Source organism: Pholcus phalangioides, unplaced genomic scaffold (genome assembly GCF_987345545.1).
Source record: "Pholcus phalangioides strain wild (caught in Gottingen) unplaced genomic scaffold, Ppha-v1.0 ptg000016l_1, whole genome shotgun sequence".
Taxonomy (NCBI): domain Eukaryota; kingdom Metazoa; phylum Arthropoda; class Arachnida; order Araneae; family Pholcidae; genus Pholcus; species Pholcus phalangioides.
The window spans coordinates 8090482-8113769 of NW_028301609.1; the positions used below are offsets into that span (position 1 = coordinate 8090482).

The window sequence follows — 23288 nt, forward strand, 5'->3', positions numbered from 1 at the left end:
TCAATCACCCACCGCAAAGCAATTTCACGTGCACAATCTCTTCAGAGAAATTTTCTTTTTCTTCCCCTTCCATACATTTTATAATTTTTCCTTTACGATTTTTAAAAGCTTTTTTTTTTAGAAACTAAGGGGGAGAAAAGGGATTTTTTTTTCAAGTGCGAAATTTCATTAAAAAAATTCAATTCAAATTTTCTTAACGGGAGCCGTTTATCAGAGGTGAATTTTTTTTTTCCACAAGCACAAAAGGAATATAAATGAGTGCAAATGAAAATGAACGTGGGTCTGAATATGGTAGCATTTGTCTTATCATAAGGAAAAAGCTTCGGGAGAGGGAGGAAAATATGAGATAACAGCTCGCACTTAAAAACATCATGGATCCCCAACCCATCTTTTGGAGTCCCTACCTACTACTGCTACACCCCACATGCAACCCCCCCCCCGCGGAACCCCCCAACGAATCGGTACATGCGGGAATGTGCGTGTACGTGTAGTGCAACCTGACGTAAAGTTTGTTTCTGTGTAATGCTTGTTATGTGTAGTGCTGTCATCTGCCCCCAAATTTTCTAACTATGAGTGAAGTGTTTATGGTTGAATGATTTACCGTTGTAGGACTGTTGCTCTCTGTGGCGAGACTTTTTAACGGGGAGATCGGCTCGCATTTGCGCCTTGAAGTTGGGAACCACAGAAAACCAACTTCAGCCGACCACCACTGTGGGGTTCGAACCCGGATCCTCGCATCACGAGTCCGGCACTATAACCACTCGACCACCACAGCGGCTATATGCTATATCTTATTTCGTTCTATAAGAGCGGTTATCAAATCGAAAAAAATGACCGGCTCCCAAAGCAGCCTAACTGCGTACCATACTGCTGATTGCTCTTCAAACTTTTATATGAAGGGCTAAAGAAAGGATGAATTCACCTCTAAATGGAGAAAAAATGGATTCGAATAAATGGCACAAACAAATGCCTCTTTAAACGAATTCCACTGGGCCGAGCCCGAACGAAATGGACCACATCGCCAAAAGCTGGCTTCAGAGCCCCGACATGGCTCCACAAACTAAAGCACCAAAGATTTAAGAAGAGACAGAGAGAGAGAGAGAGAAAGAAATGCCTCTCTTTCAATGACAGAAGCCGAAGCGGCGCCAACGTATTTTTCATTTACGGTCAATGTGGAGCCACTTCTCCATTCGAGTATTATAAGGGCTGGAGAAATTCTCTCTCTCTCTCTCTCATGCTCTTCACCAACATCTTTTTCGTTTCCGAGAGGTAAATGGAGCGAAGGAAAAATAAAATAAAATGACGATACAGAGAAAAGAGATCGAGCAAAAATACATAAAAATATCGCGAGGAATTTTCTTTTTTACGGTGGGGAGGGGGGGGGGGTAAACCCAAAAAGATGCGATGAACTGCAGCAAAGACGCGGTAATAAATATCAGGTTTCATTCCAGGATGTCAAGTAAACATTCAGTTTTTAAAACATCTCGAAAGAAGAAGCAGCAGCACTGCTGCGATTGTGTTGTAGGGTGGAGCAATGGGTCTTTTTAGGAAGAAATAATTTTATTTTTACCACACAGCGGATTCCTTTTCCCTCCACTTGTATAAATAGATCCATTTGGGAATCGCGAAGAAAGAGAGGCCTTCATTTTGTATGCCTATAATGCTCTGCCTCAGTCACAAGAATGCCGAGTCAATGACTGCAGTTAACGTCATTTGTGTTGAGTTGGCGGAAGTCGATCGCGCGATCGGATTTTATGACGGTGTGCAAACAATATTGCACTGTGAGGCGAGACACGGTCATTAGCCCGAAATTAAGATCTACACGGTGACCGGATCAAATGTCACGAATTTCAAACAGGGATCAAAAATCAGTAATTTCACGCAGGGCGACGATATTAGGAAAAACTTGGATGCCCAACACTGCCAGTTTTAGACGACGACTTTTCTGAAAGCGGTCATTATGCACGCTGCCATTGTTATGAGCAAACAAACACAAAAATGGTATCACCATAGGAAGAAAACGTAAAATGTTCTGTGGAGATGTTAGCTCTCATCGATGGTGAGCCACCATTCTCCAGATGAGGCAATTTTCTTTCAAGTCATTTTCTCAGATGATTGAATATTTGTATCGTTGTAGGCCTGTTGGGCAGACGTGCAACGGTACAAATATTGAATCAGCAACTTCACTTCTGACAAATAGATGGCAGCACTGAAAATCATACACAATGCTATGTACGCATTCACACTGTTAGGTACACACACTTCGGGCACAACTCACTCGGTCAACCATTGCCCATGGCGATAGATCGGAGTTGTGCTTTTCGAAAACTGGAAGAAAAAAAAACGAAAGATGAAGCATCATTCCATATGTCCAACCGGGTTAATAATTATAAGCACAATAGCCGAATTCGGGGCTCAGAAAATCCCTATAAAAATTTTGAATTGCAAACAAACAATATCAAAATGAATGTGCGGTCTGTGCTTTCACGTAATATGGTCATACGATCGGTCCAGACAACAAAAGGAGCACGTGTAGAAGTGCAACGATTTTTTTTTATATTAACGCTGTTGTTTTCAATTTATATACTTTTCCAACTTCTTGTAAAGTACAGGAACTGATCATAAAAAGGGACATTTGATCCAGGCACCCCATATTTCAACCTTTAACCATAACGCTGGTATTCGATTGAAGAAAATACATGTACGACTGCCACAGAATTCTTTTGATTTCAAGAATCTGTCTGTCATTTTTATTGACTTGCAAAATAATGGCAATTCTTTGCTGGACTGAACACGCTAACTTCAAGCGAACGGCACAACTTCGAGTTGAAAGGCTCCCTCGACAAAGCGAGCATCAACTCTTCTCCGCGACAAAGAGAAAAAAAAATGCTTCGTAAAACAGTCATTGCTTATATTTGAGTGCTCCACTTGTTCATGTGGAAATCAGGCCCAAGCACATACGTGTTGAAGAGACAAGTTTGTGTTTCAGGACCTTGAACACTGAGTAGTTATAGGACTTTTCAAATTAGGTACTACTTCTACTGCACCCCACATGCACATCGTATACATTCCCCTGCAAAATTTCTAACGAGCCGGAACAGTGGCGTCCGAGTTGTGGGTGCTTGAGCATCGACGATAATTTTTGGTACAGGTCTTAGAAACTCCACAATAGATTCAGAAGCCGAAATTTCTTAGACAAAGCTCAAGACGAGCACCCACAGTTTCAAAACACTTCCGACGCCCATGTGCCGGAATGTATGTTCTGAGTGTATGTGTGGTTCCTCACGTATTAATACTGTCAGAGTTGTGCTTGTTGCGTGTCTTTTTTTTTTTTTGAACGCTGTAAATTGTAACCTCCCATACCGGACACCTCCCGTTAAAGGACATATTTTTTTAAATTACGTCAACGGGAACCAATATATTTTACTATACATTAACGGTCACTTCTCGTTAGCGGACAGAATTTTCTGTCCCGTGGGTGTCCGTTATCGTGAGGTTCCACTGTATATGGTACTCGAATATGGAAAAACATGGTTTAGTCTATTGTTGAAACACTCTGGTCTACCCCCCCCCCCCCACAGAAATTTCTGGCAACTGCCCTGGGCATGTGGAACATACATTAAGCCGGTTTAATTCTATCATAACGCTCTCATTCACGTTTAACTTCCTCCATTTAGGCGTTGAAAAATGTCTCAAAAATCAGTAAAACATGTGTCCAGCGGTATTAAAATCAATGTCAACATAATTTAAAACTGTACTCACAAAGGTTTTTTTTAATTCTCTTGCAAGAAATTCTAAACCACCAGAAGACTTTTCTTCTTCTTTAGCCAAGACATTTTTGTCTAATGCAAAGAACACAACCGCAAACGCGTGCTCAACTCCTGTCAAAATAACACGTGGTGAACGTTATTTGTCAGCAGAAAATTCTCTTTCCTAACACATGCCATAATTCATCTTCCGCTGAATGGTAATGCATAACACATAAACAGACAAGCCGTGTTTTCCTCACGGCTCACTCATGTGGGGTGGGGGCGAGAATAGAGAAAGAGTCGCATCTTTCCGAGAAGAAAATATAGATGGCAGACGTCCCGGAAGGGCGGGGGGGGGGGGTCAGCTTGCAACATAACAAACAGAAGCAGCTTCAAACACTAACTTCATAATGAATGAGGATTCAAAAAAAAAAAAAAAATACTGAAAAATAGGCAATGCTTATATACAATCTGTAATAAGAAGATTGGAACACAAGAGACACAGTCCACTGTATGTCTTGTGGCTGGAACACCAATCCGGGATTTAATGGATCAGATTCAGAAAGTCTTAGCGCAGAAGCACTCTCAGTCAGAGGCGGATTTATGGTTTTACCGCCCTTCTCCAAACTCATTCTTCAAATTTGCCGCCCTGAGCTGCAAAGAACGCTTAGCCCCCGCCCATGGAAATGCGTCTGTCTCCAAGTTATTCTTTTGGTCACTCTCATGCTTGAACATTTTCTTAGTCATTTTTTGGTCACTCTTTTGGTCGTTGATCGACCCGGCTCGTCGTTCTCTGGGTCATTTCCATGCTTACGAACAGTCAAGGCCACTCCTTTGGTCGCTCACTGATCTGGTCGTAAGTCACTTTCATTCACATGATTGTACACTTTTTGGTCGATTACTAACTTGGTGTCTCGCTCTCTAGGTGTCACCCCAGTCACACTAATAGTCGCATAATGATCTGGTCCCTCACTCTTTTGGTCACCCACATGCTTGCAAACTGTTTTAATCGCTCAAATGCCTAGGTCACTCTTTCGGTCGCTAATTTTGACCTGGTCTCCCGCTCTCTACGTAAATTTTTAGGTCACTCACATGTTTTTAAACTGTTTTGGTAATTCACATGCTTTCACACTTTCTTGATCACTCGCTCTCCAGGAGAGACGGGGTTATGGTTTTACCGCCTGTGGGCTATACAAATTTTTCCCACTTTTCTCTCCCTTATTCCTCAAATACAGTTCGGGTAACTATGGTTAGAATCGTAGCGAACGCATGGATATCTGATAAACATTCCAATTCGGCTTCATACCACGTGCAGGCGTCTACTTCTTTCCAAGAGCATAAAATGGGGGGGGGGGGAAACCAAATGGAAGTTTTTGTGTTGAGAAAAACGGTTCAGGGGTCATTCAAGTATTACGTCAGCATCGGGGGGGGGGGGGTTCGGATTTGCTGACCTTTGATGACAAGGGGAGGGGGTTTTGAAGGTTGCTTACGTCATCAACCACCCTTTTTGAAGATATGAAATATCCTAAGCTGCTGACGAAATTTTGCTGACGGTAGGGGGGGGGGTCAAAAATAGCTAAAAATCTGCTTACGTAATACTTGAATGGCCCCCCTCACTGTAGGAAGATATCGAACATGGGAACGCCAGTATCAAACACAAAAAAGCCTACATCACATCGGCAAGAAGACAAAAGTGAGGATTAATAAATTATAAAGCACCGAGCTATGGGGGGGGGGGTATATTTATATATATCATGTCCACCTTTGATGGCAACGCCCTCAAAACACCTAAGAAATATCACTCAAAGCCCCAGGGATAAAAAAAAAGGAGGGGTACAGGGAAAAAAGTACTGTAAGGAATTTGGGCGTTTTGAGACAAACGCATAGCGGTTACTTTGCGGTGATTGAAGTGAGCATCAGGTACACAGATGATGCGCACACCTTTTTATAACAGTGATGACGACGGGGAAAATGGGTGGAGAACGGACCCCGCGAAACCACAAAGCACCTTGAAGGGGGCCCCCATAGTCCCATCGAAATGAAAAACATATTTTTCACCAATCAATATGTTTACGAAACTCGGGCCTCGGTGATTACACGAGCCGTTTCATGGGCTTGTCCGATTCCGCAAGACACAAATACTACTGTAAAGGACACGGTCGCAGCAACTTCAAGTAAAAGGCGTAATTTCATCTCGGAAAGCATTAATTAGACGATTCCGAAGAGGAAGTACCGGGAGGGAGGAACTGAACGGTTTTTTTTTTTTTTTTGCAAAACCTCACAATCACGTTATGAAATTTCTAGTCGTTCGTGAAATCAATCGGGATGGGAGGTCGAGAAATTATCTTATAAACAGGTTTCGAGGACTTCATTTTCCCTCGTTGTCTTGCGGGCGAAGTTTGCACTTTTCTTACAGGTAATTAATTTCCTGACTTTGAAGCTTCGAATTCCACACATCAAGTTGTTCCGAAGCGGGATTCAGCGGGAAGAGGCAGGGGCCGCAAGAAGAGGCTTGATCAGCCGGGACAAGTACGCATTTTGGCGCCCCCTTGTAATGTTGGAAGCGAGCTTAAAGGGTCAATTTTAAATTGCCACCTCGTCTAGTTAAGCAAACGGAGCACCAGATCCGCTCGCTTCCCCCTCCTCCAGTTGCGAGTCTTGAGAACAGTAGAATAGGTCATACAATAATCACTTGTAGCGACCAATTCTGACACTCCATATAATCTTTTTTTGTTTAATCACAGAAAGCACCTATACATCGTTCACTTCAATTTATCTTCGAAAAAAAACGCAACATAAACGTATAAAGAAAATACTGATTTGATGAATAATTACATATTAATATACACCAATGGTTCCCCCTCCTTTTTACTGGACTGTGAAACCACGATGAACTTCATTTCCCCCCATTAACACTGAATTTTCAATTTTGTAAACTCTCGAACAGTAAATAGCTCGCGTACCTCCTAAAAAAAGATGGCTTTCTTGCACATCCAAAAATGGATGCACCCCTGGTTAAGAACCACAGATTAATGCTAACGCATTCACACAGCTAAAATTATAATTTAGCCGCCAATGTCGAACCAATGCTCTCATCACAATAATCTGAATATGTGTGCGTTTCTAACCCCTTAAATGCTCTTTTTTATCGAGTTGACAACTTTTTTGCAAAAGTCAATGACACGTAGTGAAAGCCAGAAAAATCATTTCGAAAATCTATTTTGAATTGTACTACTTATACAGTGCCTCAAAAATCGCATATACTGTAAAATATATGTATTGAAGTAGTATTTTACTTCCCAAATATATAAATCCCTATCTTCTTTGTGATTCAAACTACAGTAAGAAAAATATTCGGATTGAAAACTTCAAAGTAAAAGAAAAAAAAAAAACGCAACAAATTAGCTAAATTACAGCCACACATGCTCCGCGACAAACAAAGAGCTGCTGCCGTTAGTTGGGACACCTACCAGCAAATTTAAAATATAAAACATCAAAGATATGACCTCACCTTCATGTGTAAAGGTGACTCCGAATTTTTATCTTCAAACTGAATTCAGTAATGAACGTTTAAATAAAATTCCTTGCTCACAGACAAAGCTACGCATTTAAGGGTTAAAATACCAATCGATTTATATAGACAGGGTGATTCAAAAATAATAATTGGGTTTTAAAAAAATATGTCCTGAAACATAATAAAAATTGTACTGTTTAATAGTAAACGGGGGCACGAAGAAGCAAAGGTTAAGGTTAAATTTTTATTCTTACACATTTCAATATTCCAAAAGTGCTTTTGTGTTTTGGAATATGCGACATCTTCATTGCTCGTTCCGTGTAACGAGCATACCGAAGAAAATATGGAGCACAGTCACCGACTCATCAGACGAGACTTTTTTGAGGTATCATGATCTTTTACTGTTTGTGACATTTTCCTTTGGGATTTCATTAAAGACGCCGTGTACGTGCCTCCACAGCCAGACACTTTGAATGAGCTCAAGAACCGAATTACCACCACTGCTTTTACGAACATCAATAAGCTACTGGCATGCTGTATATCGGGCAGGAATCGGATTATCGTGTATACGTGTGCCGCGTAAAGAAAGAAGGACACATAGAATATGGGGTCTCTGCTGCTTACGAGATATTATCCATCTTGCTATATATAATACTTTTTGAAATATATTGCTTTGAAATTCGATGATTATTTTTATCCTGATCTGTCATTTTGTATATATATTTCAAAGTGACATATAAGGTAAAGACCAGAGAAACGTATTTGAAATGCCTTCTATTATTCTTTCTTTATGGGCATTGTATAATATTTTATCATGTGTATATATTGTTTATAATTTTTGTTAATTGCATTTTTAATTGGGTTGCTGTATTTTTGAAATATATGACATTCATATTTTTATGGGCATCTTTTTATCAGCCACCTCGTTGGGCATTTTGCCTGTTGTGGCGTTGTATTTGTATTTAATTTCACTATTCAGACAAGATTTCTGAGGTATATGATCACCGTAACACCGGCTATAACTACAAATAAAAAAAAACAACTGATCCCTGTTCTTTTTTATTCACACTGAATTTTGACAACTGCTCTTATTGCTTACGTAAATTTATCTTAATATACTAACTGCACGACCGAAGCACAAACCAAACCAGATCGGGTTGACTTTTTTGCGGTCCAGAGGTTTTTTCGGCATTTCGTTGGTACATACTTCATAGCACCTCCCTGCAATGAGGAAGGCTCCTGGAAGTTTGTTCCTTTGCCGTTTTTGCATAATTTATGAGCTCTGCTAAGAAGCAAAATTCACAGGGGCCTTCCTATTATCGTAAGGGGCGTTTGATACAATGTAATACAGTTGTTTTCTGATGCAAACCTGTGACGAGTCCATCTCGGAATAGGAAGACAAAAGGTTAGGTTCAACAAAAAACGAAAATTATCATTTCGAACATAAACTTATGAACTGAACCTTTCAAAATTGATTTTAAGGGGACACTAATATGATTTCTGAAAAACACATATCAAGCGCGAAACAAAAACTTTAAATTAGCAGTTAAAAATAAAACATGAAAAATACTATACACATGCGTATATACCTCTGTTCTTTCTAACTGTCGATGGTGCAGATGGGTGGATCGTAGATCGACTCCGATCCCACTCTCGACCAAGTTCCAGTCCCTGTCATAATGGTTATCATAACAGCTCTTCTGACTCCTGGTTCTCCTGCTACCATCCATCTTTCTTCGGGATTAAAAATATTAAAAGATGCTCCCCCTATCGTATATCATGGATATAATTTCATAAACTCCCTATACGTCAATTACTACTATTCGTCTTCTTTCAAAGATATGTCAATGGCACCTTATCATCAATTGCTGATACAGAATATATCTTTGGGTCGATTCTCAGAGAAACACAAACGAATTTTCATTCACTCGCTGCGAACTTCTTGAAGTATATTCCCGATGGAAACGTCGGAGTAGACAACGCCAAACAAATTGATCAAGGGACCGGAACAACCGAAGTATTTTCACTGCGCATATTTTCTTTAGAATTCCAATACCAAATTTTACATCAACATTCCATCTCCGACACAAAATTACGCACGGACGTGATCGGATGTCGATGATTCGCCCGAGTTTTCTACGCAACTGATCCGAGAGTCGTCGTCATGATCTCCACAGGTTTGCATCCATCTAAATGAGCACGAATACTAATTCGGTGAAATTTTCCGAGAAAGGATACATTATAAACATATGTTTCTCTTCTCTCTCTCTTTCTTCTAAGTGGAATTAATTATAAAGGAGCGGCCCGAAACAAACGAACTGTTCTTTCACTCAATCAAAATTCGCGCACACTCACATACATACACCGAGGATGAAAGAAAAAAAAAAGTAGCTTAATTCTAGATCTTCATATAATGACCTCCGGGAAGGTTTTTTGATTGGCGATCGGGGCACGACTGACACAGAAAACTCGAACCCGATTTCACTTTGAGGAAAGGAATGAGAAGAAAAAAGAAGTTGACACTAGAAAATGAAGAAGAAAAAAAAAACTTTGCTCGCGGGATGTGATTAGAGAGGAAAGTAAAAGGCGTTGGTTTGCCTCTGGGGCTGTGATGGTGAAGAGGAATTGGAAGTCCCGCCAGTAAGTAGTACCATAGAGAGAGAGAGAGTAGGAAAAACTCTGTGGTATCCATCCTCTCAAAACAACACTTCCTCCCGTCGCCAATCAAGTCGCCAAAGACACAAACTATCGGTTGCTATAGAAAATTCCGACCAATCCCACGTGCTGTAGCTCATCGTTTAGAAAATTCCTCCTCATCAATGCCAAGATTTAATTTTCATTCGAACTTAGTTAATTTGAATCTTAACGGCACAGTAAAAAAAGTTCGAATTATCCAATTCATCAATATTTTAGGAGAATAAACTATACTTTCATAAAAAACTCTCAAGGTATTTACAGAGGCGCATTTATGATTTTCCGCCCATCTCTACACTGTTTCGGTCACTCGCATACGTGCACACCCTCTTGATCACTCACTGACCTGGTCCCTCGTTTGGCCATTCTCATGCTTGCTCCCGCTCTAAGTCATTCTTTTGCTCTCACAGGTGCTTGCAAACTCTTTTGGTCACTCATTGAGCTACCCTTACTGTCTGGGTACAGGCAGATTTATCAGTCATACAAATTTCGCCACCGTTCTCCCATTCTACAAATTTTCTTGGCTACTCATTCCTCAAATTTGCCACTCCTCTGAACTTGCCGCCCTGAGCGAATGGCCAGATAAGCTCCCTAAATATGCCACAGGGTATTCACCACCTTTCTCGTCACTTTTCTATAAAATGGTAATCAAGTGAACTTGAATAACTTTTTTTGATAGAAAGTGGCTCAAAATGGTGAAAACAATAAATTTTGGACTATATCATTTTCTATGAAAAAGCCATTTTTATGTCAAATTCTAAGCGATTGTAAAAAATTCTATGAATGAAATGTTTCATTATTTTTACAGTACATTCAGCTGGGGATAAACTAAAATTTAAAGGATTGTATGGTCTGCTCATAAGTAACACCGAAATCTCTTGATGTACGTGTGAATTTTTCGAGATTATGTTCTACATATCGTGTATAAAAAATTGTAATTAGACAAATATACGTGATAGGCCTTAGATTTTGGTTCATAACCTTAATATTATATAGTAGAATATCGTATCATGTTAGAAAAGTACCCAATCAGTTGAGTAAATGTTTTCCTGAAATATCATATGCAGTCGAACTTGGTTAATTCGAATCTAAGATTGATTTATTTGCAATGCTTTGTTTATTATAAATGAAGTTTTGACTAAATTCAAAAAAGTAATGAGAGTCTCGCTCCTGTATGAGAGGGGGGGGGGGCACACGAGAAGAAAATCTGGGCCATGGGCTAAAAAGGCTAAGAAACTAGTTTTAGCCTGTGGCACGATGGTAACTTGATTAGATACTTTGGGTAATAAAAAAAAAAGGGAAACTTTTTTGTATGAAGCTTTGAATTCGATGCCACGGGTGCACAACCTCCGGCCTGCCAAGAGGATCCATTCGACCCGTACAAGCTGTTCCAGTAAAAAAGTATCAAAGCACACAACACCATAAATGCGGCTGACCATATTTCCTTTATAAAAAAATACGGGAAATCGCAATCCGTACGGGCAACCACAAATTATCGCAAAAAAATTTGTCAAATAAAGGCAAGTCGGCAATTGACAATAAAATTTGCATTATATTGACTTACACAGAAACGAACTTCCCGTTAGGTTAACAACACGTACACGCACATTCCGGGATGTACCAATTCGTTAGAAATTAGGTAGAGGAATGTTTAATAATCACCGAGATGCATGTACGGTTAAGTAGTAGTAGTAGCCAATACAATTTCACAGACAAGTAAAATGTTCAATTACAGCTCGAAGAATTGTCAAAGGAAGTAAAGTCGCTAATCACAACCATGAAATTTTCAACGGCAAGTAGAGTTGTGAATCACAGCCAAAAAAAACATTGTCAAAGACAATTAAAGTCACCAATTACAACCCAAAAAATTTTCAAAGGAAAGTAAAGTCACCAATCAAAGCCAAGAAATTTTCACAGAGCAAATGAAGTCGCCAGTTCCAATATAAAAAAGAAATATCTAAGGTAAGTAAAGCTGCCAATCACAGCCCAAAAATTGTCAAAGGAAAGGAGAGCCGTCAAGCACAGCCAAGAAATTTTCAAATGCAGTTGTCATGAAAGTTGTCAGTCAATTGCAGCAAAACAAAATTGTCGAAGTCAATAATTTATGTCATGAAACTTTCCTTCATTTTCTTTATCTGAAAAATTCAAGGTAAGCCTTGTTGAAAGTAATGGAAAAAACAGGATAATTTTAATGAAAAAATTGGAGCGACCAAAATTACGGAACGCCCCCGAATTTACAGAAAAATGTCCCGTATAGCACGAATGTGTATTCTTTTTTTTTTATCAGTTAGTTCAATATCTTATTTTTGTATCAAAGTTTTGCCTGAAACGACAATTTGTATCTCTATTGAAACTCGTTAAAAAACATTTCAGAAAAATAACTTCCACAGAGTAATAAGAGTAGAGTAAACATTCAAACGTCCATTTTCCACGAGGTTCTTCTTTCCAAGGACATTGCACATCCGTGCTTCTGGCATGAGGAGGAGACGACATAAAAGTTTCTGACCCGGGAACGGCAGAATTATCGTATATCTGACCTGCGGACTGAAAGGTTTGTGCATCCCTGCCCTGTGCTGATTGAAAATAAATGTTCTTAATAAAAAATAAAATAAATTGTATACGAAAAAATATTTTCAATTAACTGTAACATGTTTTCAATTAGTTCATGCTGAAGGACCCTTATTTTAATTATTTCATGCTGTGAAACGTGGCAACTGTTCCATATTACGTATGAATCTCCCCAATTCTCAGTGTTTCAGAATCCAGACAAAATAATAAATTGCGTTTTGCACCACAGAACCAAAAAGGCGTTAATGTGCTTCTGGAAGGTGGAGAAGGTCGATATATATATACCTTGATGATGACGCTAGGGAAATGAAGGGGAGGGGGATTTCGTAGATACAGTAGGAAACTGGGAGGGCTCGATTCCCACAACAGCAAAACTCGCGCTAATGATTTGATTTTGGGTAAGCGGGTCTGCCCATATATATACACACCGAAGAATTTACATTTCCCCCCTCAACTTCAGCCGTTTTCAATTTTCACATGCGCCTCACAATACAGCATCACGGCTTCTCCTTACAACAGCAACAACATCAACAAACAGCCCACATCGATAAACTTCATCAACTGATGTGCATAACTTACATATGCATTTTTGAAGCAATTGATTTTTTTTTTCTTTTTGTCCCCCGCTATCAACAACTTCCCTGACGAATCGAGTAAATTCCGGTTTCGCTCTAAACGCGCGAAAATTATGAGACGATTTAGGGGAAAAAATAATGATTTATACACAAACTTCTTAGTGATTATACGGTGAGGACATGAGAAGCAGCTCATCACCAGCCCTAAAAATGAATTTGCAACGTACAAAAATACAGGGTATTATTCAAATGAGGCAGCAGGTTATATGGGAATTGAACATTAGGGATAGATGGTGTGAAATTATTACGCGATCTCAGTCAAGTTCCATGGTACCTCATGTAAGTAAAACTATGGTTAATGAATGAATGAAAAAAAAAAAATCTGAAAATTTATGCAAAAACCTCATGGGGCACCGAAATATCTCGGATTGTACTTGCTAAAGGTTATTTCTCGCCAAAAGCAAAATAAAAATGAATTTCTAATTCTTACGTACGTAAGGAGCGCTTAACTTTTTGGAGAATGTGTGTACCACTTGAGCGATTCGGAAACCAGTTGCGAGCCGCTCAAATGATTTAAGCAACCTGTCGAGGGCCACTTGAGTGATCTGGTAATCCTTCGTGGACCGCTTGCTTGTTTTGATATAACAGGAGTCTGTTCAGCCGAAATTTGGGTCCGTTTCCCGGAACCGTCACAAAATTCTTAATCTGAAAAACGGACCCTCCACAAAATAAAAATCAATGGAACCATGAAAATTTGGCATTTCATTTCTTTCGTGATTAATTAACTAGATTATTTTGCTTCCAACCCAATTACTTGTTTTTCAGATAATTAACGACCCTTTTCACAAAAATGAAGAAAATTCTCACAAAACCAGGACCCTACGAAAAAGGTCTGGACTGACCCCTGTATACTGACGAACACAGACCGCAATCAAATAAAATATTTCATGATTTTCAATGTTTTTTATTTTTTATATTGTTGATGTTTAAAACGTCATTTTGAAAGAAAATATCGGTATATATATATTTATTTATTTATTATGAAAGTCTCGATTTCCGGTGATTCCAAAAACAGGCCTTGCTTTGTTTATATGATGCTTAGAAACGAAGTTACGCCTACTTTAGTGTTGCGTTTTTAGTCAAGTAATCTATGAATAAAAACTTTAAACGCGCTTTACGAAGAATACTATTTTTGACATTTTACTTGAGTTTTGAGATACAGTTTCCAAAATGCCATGATATCATTACAAAATTTCAATATGATATTCTGTCATGTATTGTTAAGGTAGTACATCTCAAAATGTGCGTCGCGGCTAGCAGATATTTATTTGAGTGTCTATTTATGCTTTGAAATGGTTCTTTTATAAGTGAAAGTATCTACTAAGCTATTCTGGGGAACTACACATGAATCACGAATAGTGTAAGGGAGCCGTGGGTGAGAAAGATTTGAGAAAGTTTGAAAAAGTTGAGTTGTGTTCAGGTTATGAATTAAAATCTAAGGTCTACCACATGCATTAGTTCAATTACTTTTTTATGTACGATATGTTGAATGAAATTTCAACTAATTCACACGTACATCAGCAGACTTAGGTGTAAATTATGAGCATTCCATATAGTTCTTTAAATTTTGGTACCTAATCCGCATCGTCACTAGCTAAATGTCTAGTGAAAAATAACCAAACATTTCTTTCATAGAATTTTTCGCAATCGTGTTTCTAATATTACATGAATTTTGCTTAAAATCTGACATAAAAATGACTTTTTCACAGAAAATGACAGATTGTCCACAATTTACTATTGTCTCCTCTTTAAAAAAAAATTGATTGAAAGTGTCTTAAAGTTTATTCCACTACCATTTTATAGAAAACTGCTAAGAAAGGATGTCATATCTTAAGTGAAAAGTTTTAAACCAAAACCAACTTTTTTACATGGGGCCTCTACACTGGATGCTAATGGCGCAATTTTAACTAAAATCACGTTGAAATACATAGTGGAAGTTACAATGGAACGGCCCTACTGTTTAATAACCAGCACATAAAAAAAATAATAAAAGATACTAGTATGAACACTGAGGGCCACGGTTACAGCATGTATGAGCTAGACCAGATCATAGTCTCCCCAACTTTTTTGTTCCATCGCCCTCTTCTTCAGAAAATTTTTTCTTCTCATCACTCCCAAAACTTAAGCCAACCCATAGAATCCTGTACTAAATATAAAATTCCTGCCCCCCCCCCAGGAACTTTCCATCGCCCCAGAAGGTATAGGCGGAGATAGACTTGGAAGTTTGGAGGGGGGGGGGGCACGATGATGATGTCTATACATATATACATTGGATCAGTCGACTCCAGCTTTGACGCCCTCCCGTATCTCCGCCCATACCAGAAGGCGATATTGCCTGCTTTGGGCAACATTGAGCATGGCTCCCACATCCTGTCCTCTAGGCTGAAATTTTTGGCGGGCCTCCTGCCAAGACTTTTCACGGGCCCCTCAATAGAGAATTCACACCGTGAAAAAAAAAAGAAAATTGAGAATCGCCCCGGGCCCTGTCATCAGCCCTACCCTTGTGGGGACCATGACATTGAGGTATATGAAACTACGGATGCTATAAAATTTATGCAAATGATGCATAACGCATGATTGGAATGGCACATCTGATCGCACGATCAGGAATGGGCCATGCCGATTTATTCTAGTGCTTGAAGCTCTCGGGGGTAGGTTTTATTTTTGAGATGTTTAAAAGAAGGATTTTTTTTCAACCAACTTTTGATCTCGGCATTTCCATTGGGAATGGAATGAATGCCACCTACAACACAACCCATCGCACGCAGTTGAAAACATGCATACTCACTCTAAAGAATTGGTGACATCCCGTTCCACTCCAGTCCTCGTCAAGCCATAATTAGAGCTCTACAGCCATAAATTTGTTGCCAAGTCTCGTCTCCGATGTGGAATCAAACACTGGAGGAACGCGTCCTCGTATAGAACAACGCCGGGATGAATTACGATGACGCACGCGTCCGAATGACGAGTCCACATACTCACACTCACTCCATAAAAGCGTCCAGAAAGGAGGCTCGAACGCTCAGTTAAACAGTCATTAATAAATAATAATAATATAAATACGAGCTTCCGCAGAACGAGATGACGTGCACGGCGTAAGAGTTACGTACTGGAATGCAATAAGGAGTTTTGGGAGCAGCAGCAACTACTGCCGGAACTCTCTCTCCGATTTTCCACACCTCGGGAGAGTGAAGTCCTTAAAAGCACTTCAACTTTTTGACGGCCATGACGAAACGTTATTATGAATGATGAAGGGGGAGGAAGGGCTTGTCTGCAGTATTTTCTGCAGGTCCAAAAGCTGAAGAGGAGAAAATAACCGTGAAATAATTATAATTGAATAGGATCATGGGGGGGGAAAAGACAAAAAGTTTACGTATCGTCTGTAATTTAGATTCGGAGAGGGTCGAACCGAAATTATTCGATAAAGTGGCAGTTTGACGTAAGAATTTTAATGTGAGAAACGGTACGATCTCTTACTTCTGAACAAATTAATCCGCCTTATTTCAGGTTGTTCGGTAAGATCTTCTCCGAATCAACAACAGATTAATTTTGTTCAGAAGTGAGAAAGCATAGTACTTCTCATTAAAATTCCTATGCCTAGCCGTCACTCCACAACGTTAAAGTGAAGCAACGATTGCGCAAAAAACTACCAAGAAATTCGGTGATAACATATTAGTGTCCGTTCCGATTTAAGAAAAATTCACCACCCTACGATTCAGCGACAAAAAAATTCATCGACGGAAAACTCAGGGACAACAGTTCAGCACGAGTAAACGAGCTGGTGATTGAGCAGGTAAGTGAGCGGACCGTGACCGTATGAGTGAGTCAGTGAGTGAGTGATAGAGTGGCTAGTGAGTGAGCGACCAAGAAAGTAATTAATACAGTGAGCGATCTCGTTATCGTTTTAAGAACCATTTCTGACGAGAGATGTAATCTCATAGGGTGACCATATTTGATCGATAGAGAACGGGAAATCAGGGTCATCATCAATTCTCACCAAAACTACTACCAACTGTCAGAGAAATCACCAAATATGGCGAACGAATAATCCTTGGCGAGAAATACGGTACTAGAAAATTTGAAGTGATTTAAAATGTATTTCACGGGGGAAAAAATTAACATGGCAAATAAACGAGATGAATATTTATAGTCATATTCATTTTTATACAATTTATAAATTATGCAAAAAATATCTTCATCTTTGATTCCAGTAAAGATTAATAATTAAAGTAAATTTCGTCCGATAAAACCGGGAGATTTTTACAATGGGTGTGGGGGGGGGGGGGAGAGGCCGGAAAGGGCGAAATCACGGGAAAATACAATAGTGCCCCATATGCAGGTCATATAAATCAGAAGCATGTCGGAGCACCAAACTTATCTTTTTTACTTTTATCCGTCATAAGGCATCAAAAGCGCCATAAAACAATGAAAATGGGACACTATCCGAGTTCGTGACATTTTCATCGACGTTATAAGCAAGGTTATTAACATTATTCTCGATGGAATTAGCCCAGACAAGCCAATTGCTGACGTTATAACCGAGTTCGTTATAATCAAGTTTGGCTGTATCTTTGAATATGCACATGCAAGAAATTGTTTTGATTATTCCGAGTATGGGAAAGATGACTTTTAGAGAGAAATGACGTTTCTTTGCGACCAGAAGCAATAGAAAGGGACGGAATCCATTCTTGGAACGTTTCTCAACCTTTTCGTCGTGGACCAGAGGTGATTCGCAAGAGAGAAGATAATTTGATTCTAACTGAATGAAAAATTATTCAATAATTGTAACTGATATTCGTACTATCCATCTGGGTTGAAATAAAAATTTTACCTTCATACTGAGCTTCACCATACCTCAACGAGAAAAATGTAATTACGATCTTAAAATACCGGACATTTAAAATATATAATTTACAAATTTACTAAATACTGCTAAAATTCGTGCAGGGTGGCGAAATAAAGAGTTGCTGCAAAAAGTAAACCACAATCAATTTCACGAAAACAAAAAAACATCCGCATAAGTAGGTGGACATATTTCACTGAAAAAAAATATGGGAAACTGCGATCTCTTAGATACGGAACATCTCTCGGTAAAATATGGGACGTCGCGCAAAAACGTTGTCATAAGTTGGCAAAATCACACATTAGTTGTCATTAAAATAGCTGAAAAATTGCTAACATAAGGCAAGGAGCTATGAATACACGTATTACTGAAATGTTTGTGCCGGGAAAAACTGGAACCTGACAAATATGCAAGATGAATGATTAAACATTTACATACCATAATTATGATATAATTTAAGGATAAAACTCTCTTTATTCACGATTTGAGTAAATATTCCAAATTCACATAAGCATCTTTGAAAAAAGGCTTACGGAGAATTCGCTGGAAACAAATCACCGCTAGGAAAATTCACTGACCAACAATTCAAAGACGAAAAATTCACTGCTGGGAAAATTTACCGACTAATAATTCACCGACAACAGTTCGACACGAGTCAGTGAGCCAGTATGTTGCGAGGAATGAAAGAGTGAATGAGTCAGTAAATGAAACTGTAGTAAATAAGTGAGTGACCTGGAGATCATCAAGTGAGCTAGTGAGTGAGTGGGCGAGTGTCATAGTGGACGGCACAGTGGTAGAACTGAGTAATCTAGTGAGAGAGAGAGTGACAGAATGAGCACCTTAGTAAGCCATCGTGACCTGGTGATGGAGAGTGTGACAGAGTGAGAGAGTTAGTGATAAAATGAGCGACTTAGGGAGTAACAGAGTGAGCGATCTAGCTAGTGAGCGAGCAAGTGACGGAGTGAGCAAGCAGGTGATTGAGTTTGTAACAGAGTAAGTAATAGAATCACCTAGTGTGTAAATGACACAGTGAGTGACCTAAGGAGTAAGTGAGCGACCGAGTTAAGTGAGTGAGTGACCCACTGAGAGAGTGATAAAGTGGCATAGTGAGCAATGTTGTGAGTCAGTGACCTATGAAGTGGGTGAGCAATGTTGTGAGTGAGTGACCTATGAAGTGGGTGAGCAAGACAGTGATTGTGGTTCCCAACTTCGAGGCGTGAATGCGAGCCGATCTCTCCGTTAAAAAGTCTCGCCACAGAGAGCAACAGCACTACAAATGTTCAACCATTGCACTTCACTCAAAATTTGAAATACAGACGGCCACACTAATGAACGCAGGACACTATACGCACTCAGACTGTTAGGTACACACATTCACATTTCCAACACAACTCAATCGGCAGTAAATTCTTCATGGCGATAGACCGGAGTAGTGCTCGATTTGAACGAAAAGAAAGGAAGGAAGGGCACGTGTGAAAAAAAACGGGAAAAATATTAAAAAAACTCGGAACTAAAAAATATGGGACATGAGTAGTCCTTGGGTTCAGAAACACTGCACTATTGGAATCAATATAAGTTGGGAAGTTGGAGAGATGAGAAACATTCGGCGCCAATTACAGTATTACTTCAAATTGGTAAGTTTTTCCCATTAGAAACAATGAAAAAGCTTCAATAACTTTCATCGATACATTTCCCCCACCTCTTATTTTATACGAAGAGTCGCATGGCAGGAAATAAAAGTAACAAATCCGTAAATATACAACAGAAAAATATAGAGCTAATGCTTTTCCAAATGATATAAAACATCAGAAGATTATAAGGAAGGAGAAATAGTATCAGAAGAGGAGGAGTGAAGTTCCTCTTTCGGAGCATTACACAATTACTTCACTCTTCCATCACTGGTAAAAGGGTGAAAAACCATAACAACGTTAGACAGGAAAAAATAGAAGAAAGAGTGTAGAAAAAGTCTCCAACCGGTGGAAAAAAAAAAGTCGGAAATGTACAAATACATAAAAGAAAAGTCCAACGCGAAGCCCTGAGGAAACACTTTTTCTCTCGACTATATCTCAAGAGTGACATCGAACAGACATTCTCTGGTCCTTTCGCATATATGGGGGGTAAGTTTGAAATTAATTTTTCCTACCAATAGGGGGGGAGGGGACGACGAAAAAAGATTAACGACTGGCACGGCCAAAACAATAAGAGTATACGGATGGGAGGATGAAGGGCAAAAAACTATTTTCCTGTCAAAAGCCTCTCACGGCATCTAGCGATTCTCTCTACTCTACGGGTCGTGGTGCTCGGCCAAGTACCGTAACATTAAGAATAAGCGGTGACATGAAATGATCAGAGTTCTAGATCGGAGCATGGAGGCAGATACAGTAGCTGTATACAGTATGCATTCCACGTAAAAGGTCACTGATCTCCACAAATCAGGAAATGATCAGATTGAAAGATTTAGTATATTGACGATGATGAGATTTATCATTTATTCACGTATTACAGAAATACCAGCCTTTTCGCTGTAGCTTTCGATATCAAGCACGTACTGCAATTTTCATTCCAGAGTTGGCGAACTGATGGGTTATTGCTAGGGATACGTAAATTTCGTATTTACGAAATAACTGCGATAAATGCGAAATTCACTCCCTCGTAATTGATGAATCACAGAATTGATGAAAATTCAGAATTAATGAAAGAAATAATTCAAAATGATGTAAATTCCAGAATCAAACCAGTTGAAGCTCAGACCCCCCCCCCCCCTCTCCCTCCTAAGAGAGTTGTAAGTAACAAGTGCGCGAAACTGAAAAATCATCTAATATTTCAACTATGACAGGAAAGTTGCGTTCTGGTAACGAGAAATAAAATAAACATTGAAAACGCAAGAAAAATCTACGTCCAGCGATGAGGGGAAACAAAAATTGTAGCCACATTTTGTTATTATAAATACATGGTGTCCCATAAATTCGTAAAGAATTTAAAAATTGAAGAAATTGTGTCTTTGAAAGCGGTTTGTGAAAAAGTTATTTTCACGAAAGGGATTTTATTTTTGGTACATAAAGAAAAATTTATTTCAAATTTTTTGTTGATAGAAGGCGCTGCACGAAAAGCAAATCATTAGGAAATATAACAAATCAGATTCAATTAAAATGGAGGATGTACGATTATAACAGCTCATTTCTGAATTTTACTGGTTCTGGCGAACGTAAAATTTTTCTTATGATGTTGACTTTGGTGGATGAAGCATTTATTGGTCAAGCCACGAATTGCCGATTGAAGCTTTACGAACCTTTCGGACACATAAGAGATGAAAGAAAGGTTCAAGTTTAATCAAGTCAATTGAGGTGATGAAATTTTTTTTTTTGTGCACAAAAAAAATAGCCTATTTGTGGGAATAAGTTTTACGCAAACCCCATTCAAATATACTAATTCCTTGAATTTTTACGCATTTTTATACTGTTTACGAATTTATGGCACACCCTGTAAATACGAAGCATGAATAATAATAATCATCTAATCATATAATAACAATAACCAGACAAGGGTGAGAAAGATCACGACGATGGCTAACGCTCGAAGATACCCAAAGAAAAACTTCACTTTACCCACCGATTGCTCTTATCCTCGGATGAGCAATCGCCTCCAATTTATTCCATGAAATAGGACAGATACTTTAACAGAAGAGAATCCCTCCGGAGAGGGAATTCCAGTAAATTCGGAGGCAGAAGAATCAAACCCTCGTAAAAATCTATGGGATTCCCGTAAAAGTCTCTTACCGAACGGGATTTCAAGTACCCCACGTTAAAGCAGGGGAAAGAAACATGCCGATGCCAGGATTTACCCTCCCCCCCCCCCCTACTGTTTTTTGTACGGACCAGATGAAAACTTGGCGACTTCATGCCAAAAGTTCAGGAATGAATGCAGGGAAAATTGCAACTTTTGATTTTGCGCAAATGAGTCAGAAAATTCAGATGAGACATCGTCATCCCCCACCTCTTATGCGTGAATTCTCAAACCATTGTCAAAAACATTACCTTGTGCACTTGTTTGCGCTCTTGTGAAAAATTCGTAGCCAATACACCGCCGGAAAACTCACCCAAAGGAAAATTGACCGACAAGATAATTCACCGCTGGTGAGGAGCCAGTCAACGAGTGATTGATCGAGCCAGGGACTTGGTGAGTGAGCAGGTGGGCGAGTCACTCATTACGAAAACTCACTTAATCACTTACTCGGTCACTCATATGGTTACTCAAAAATTATGTCACACATCCCCTTACTTTGTTAGTCATACGGTCACAGGCTAACTCATACGATTATTTACTCAGTCACTCATACTGTTACTCACTAGCTCATTCACTCAGTCATTCATACTGTTACTCACTAGCTCATTCACTCAGTCATTCATACTGTTACTCACTAGCTCATTCACTCAGTCATTCATACTGTTACTCACTAGCTCATTCACTCAGTCATTCATACTGTTACTCACTAGCTCATTCACTCAGTCATTCATACTGTTACTCACTAGCTCATTCACTCAGTCATTCATACTGTTACTCACTAGCTCATTCACTCAGTCATTCATACTGTTACTCACTAGCTCATTCATACTGTTACTTACTAGCTCATTCATACTGTTACTCACTAGCTCATTCATACTGTTACTTACTAGCTCATTCATACTGTTACTCACTAGCTCATTCACTCAGTCATTCATACTGTTACTCATGCGCTTACTAACTCACCCCACACTCAGTTACTCACTCACCTATTCACTCGGTCAGTTACTCTCTAGCTCAAGTACTCGGTCAGTTGCTCAGTCGCTAGATCAATCACTCGGTCACTCGCTACTGGTGACGAACTGTTATCAGTGAATTTTCCAAGCTGTGATTTTTATGTCAGAGAATTGCGTGGCAATGAATTTTCCGCAAATCATTTGCATCGATGGCAAAAGGGTTCTCAATGTCTCTGAAACTGCCTGCCGGTTTTAAGAACAAATATCAAACTGCAAAGGAGAATCTCGTGTTTCTATCGATTACAAAATCCATTTTTCTTCGAAGTATAATCACTGCATGCAATCAAGAAATGGGATAGTAATGGGAATAATGATCTGAAAAGGGCAGCTGATTCACCAAACTTGGTGGTCAGCAAACAAAAATCAAGTCGCTTCTCCGTAGTCTTTCGCAGAGACTTTTCATGAATGTCTAGATTCCCAAAGGAGAGGATATAAAAGACAACGAGGGATCTTAAAGGGATCTTGGAGGATCAATCGGGAAAAATAAAT

At 39.2% G+C, this 23288-nt stretch overlaps 1 protein-coding gene across 2 annotated transcripts in view; it reads right to left on the reverse strand.

The window, feature by feature from the left end:
- Positions 1–23288, reverse strand: part of LOC149074990 (colorectal mutant cancer protein) — an 83181-nt gene that overhangs the window by 39110 nt on the left and 20783 nt on the right. The window contains exon 1 of one of the 2 annotated variants that reach the window (XM_089245963.1): positions 8853–9902. The exons of the other annotated variant lie outside the window; for it this stretch is intronic. Within the exon in view, the coding sequence (XP_089102089.1) occupies positions 8853–8993 (141 nt within the window). The 5' untranslated portion in view covers positions 8994–9902. Of the gene's footprint in view, positions 1–8852; positions 9903–23288 lie in introns of those variants that run through there. 2 annotated transcript variants of the gene reach the window in all.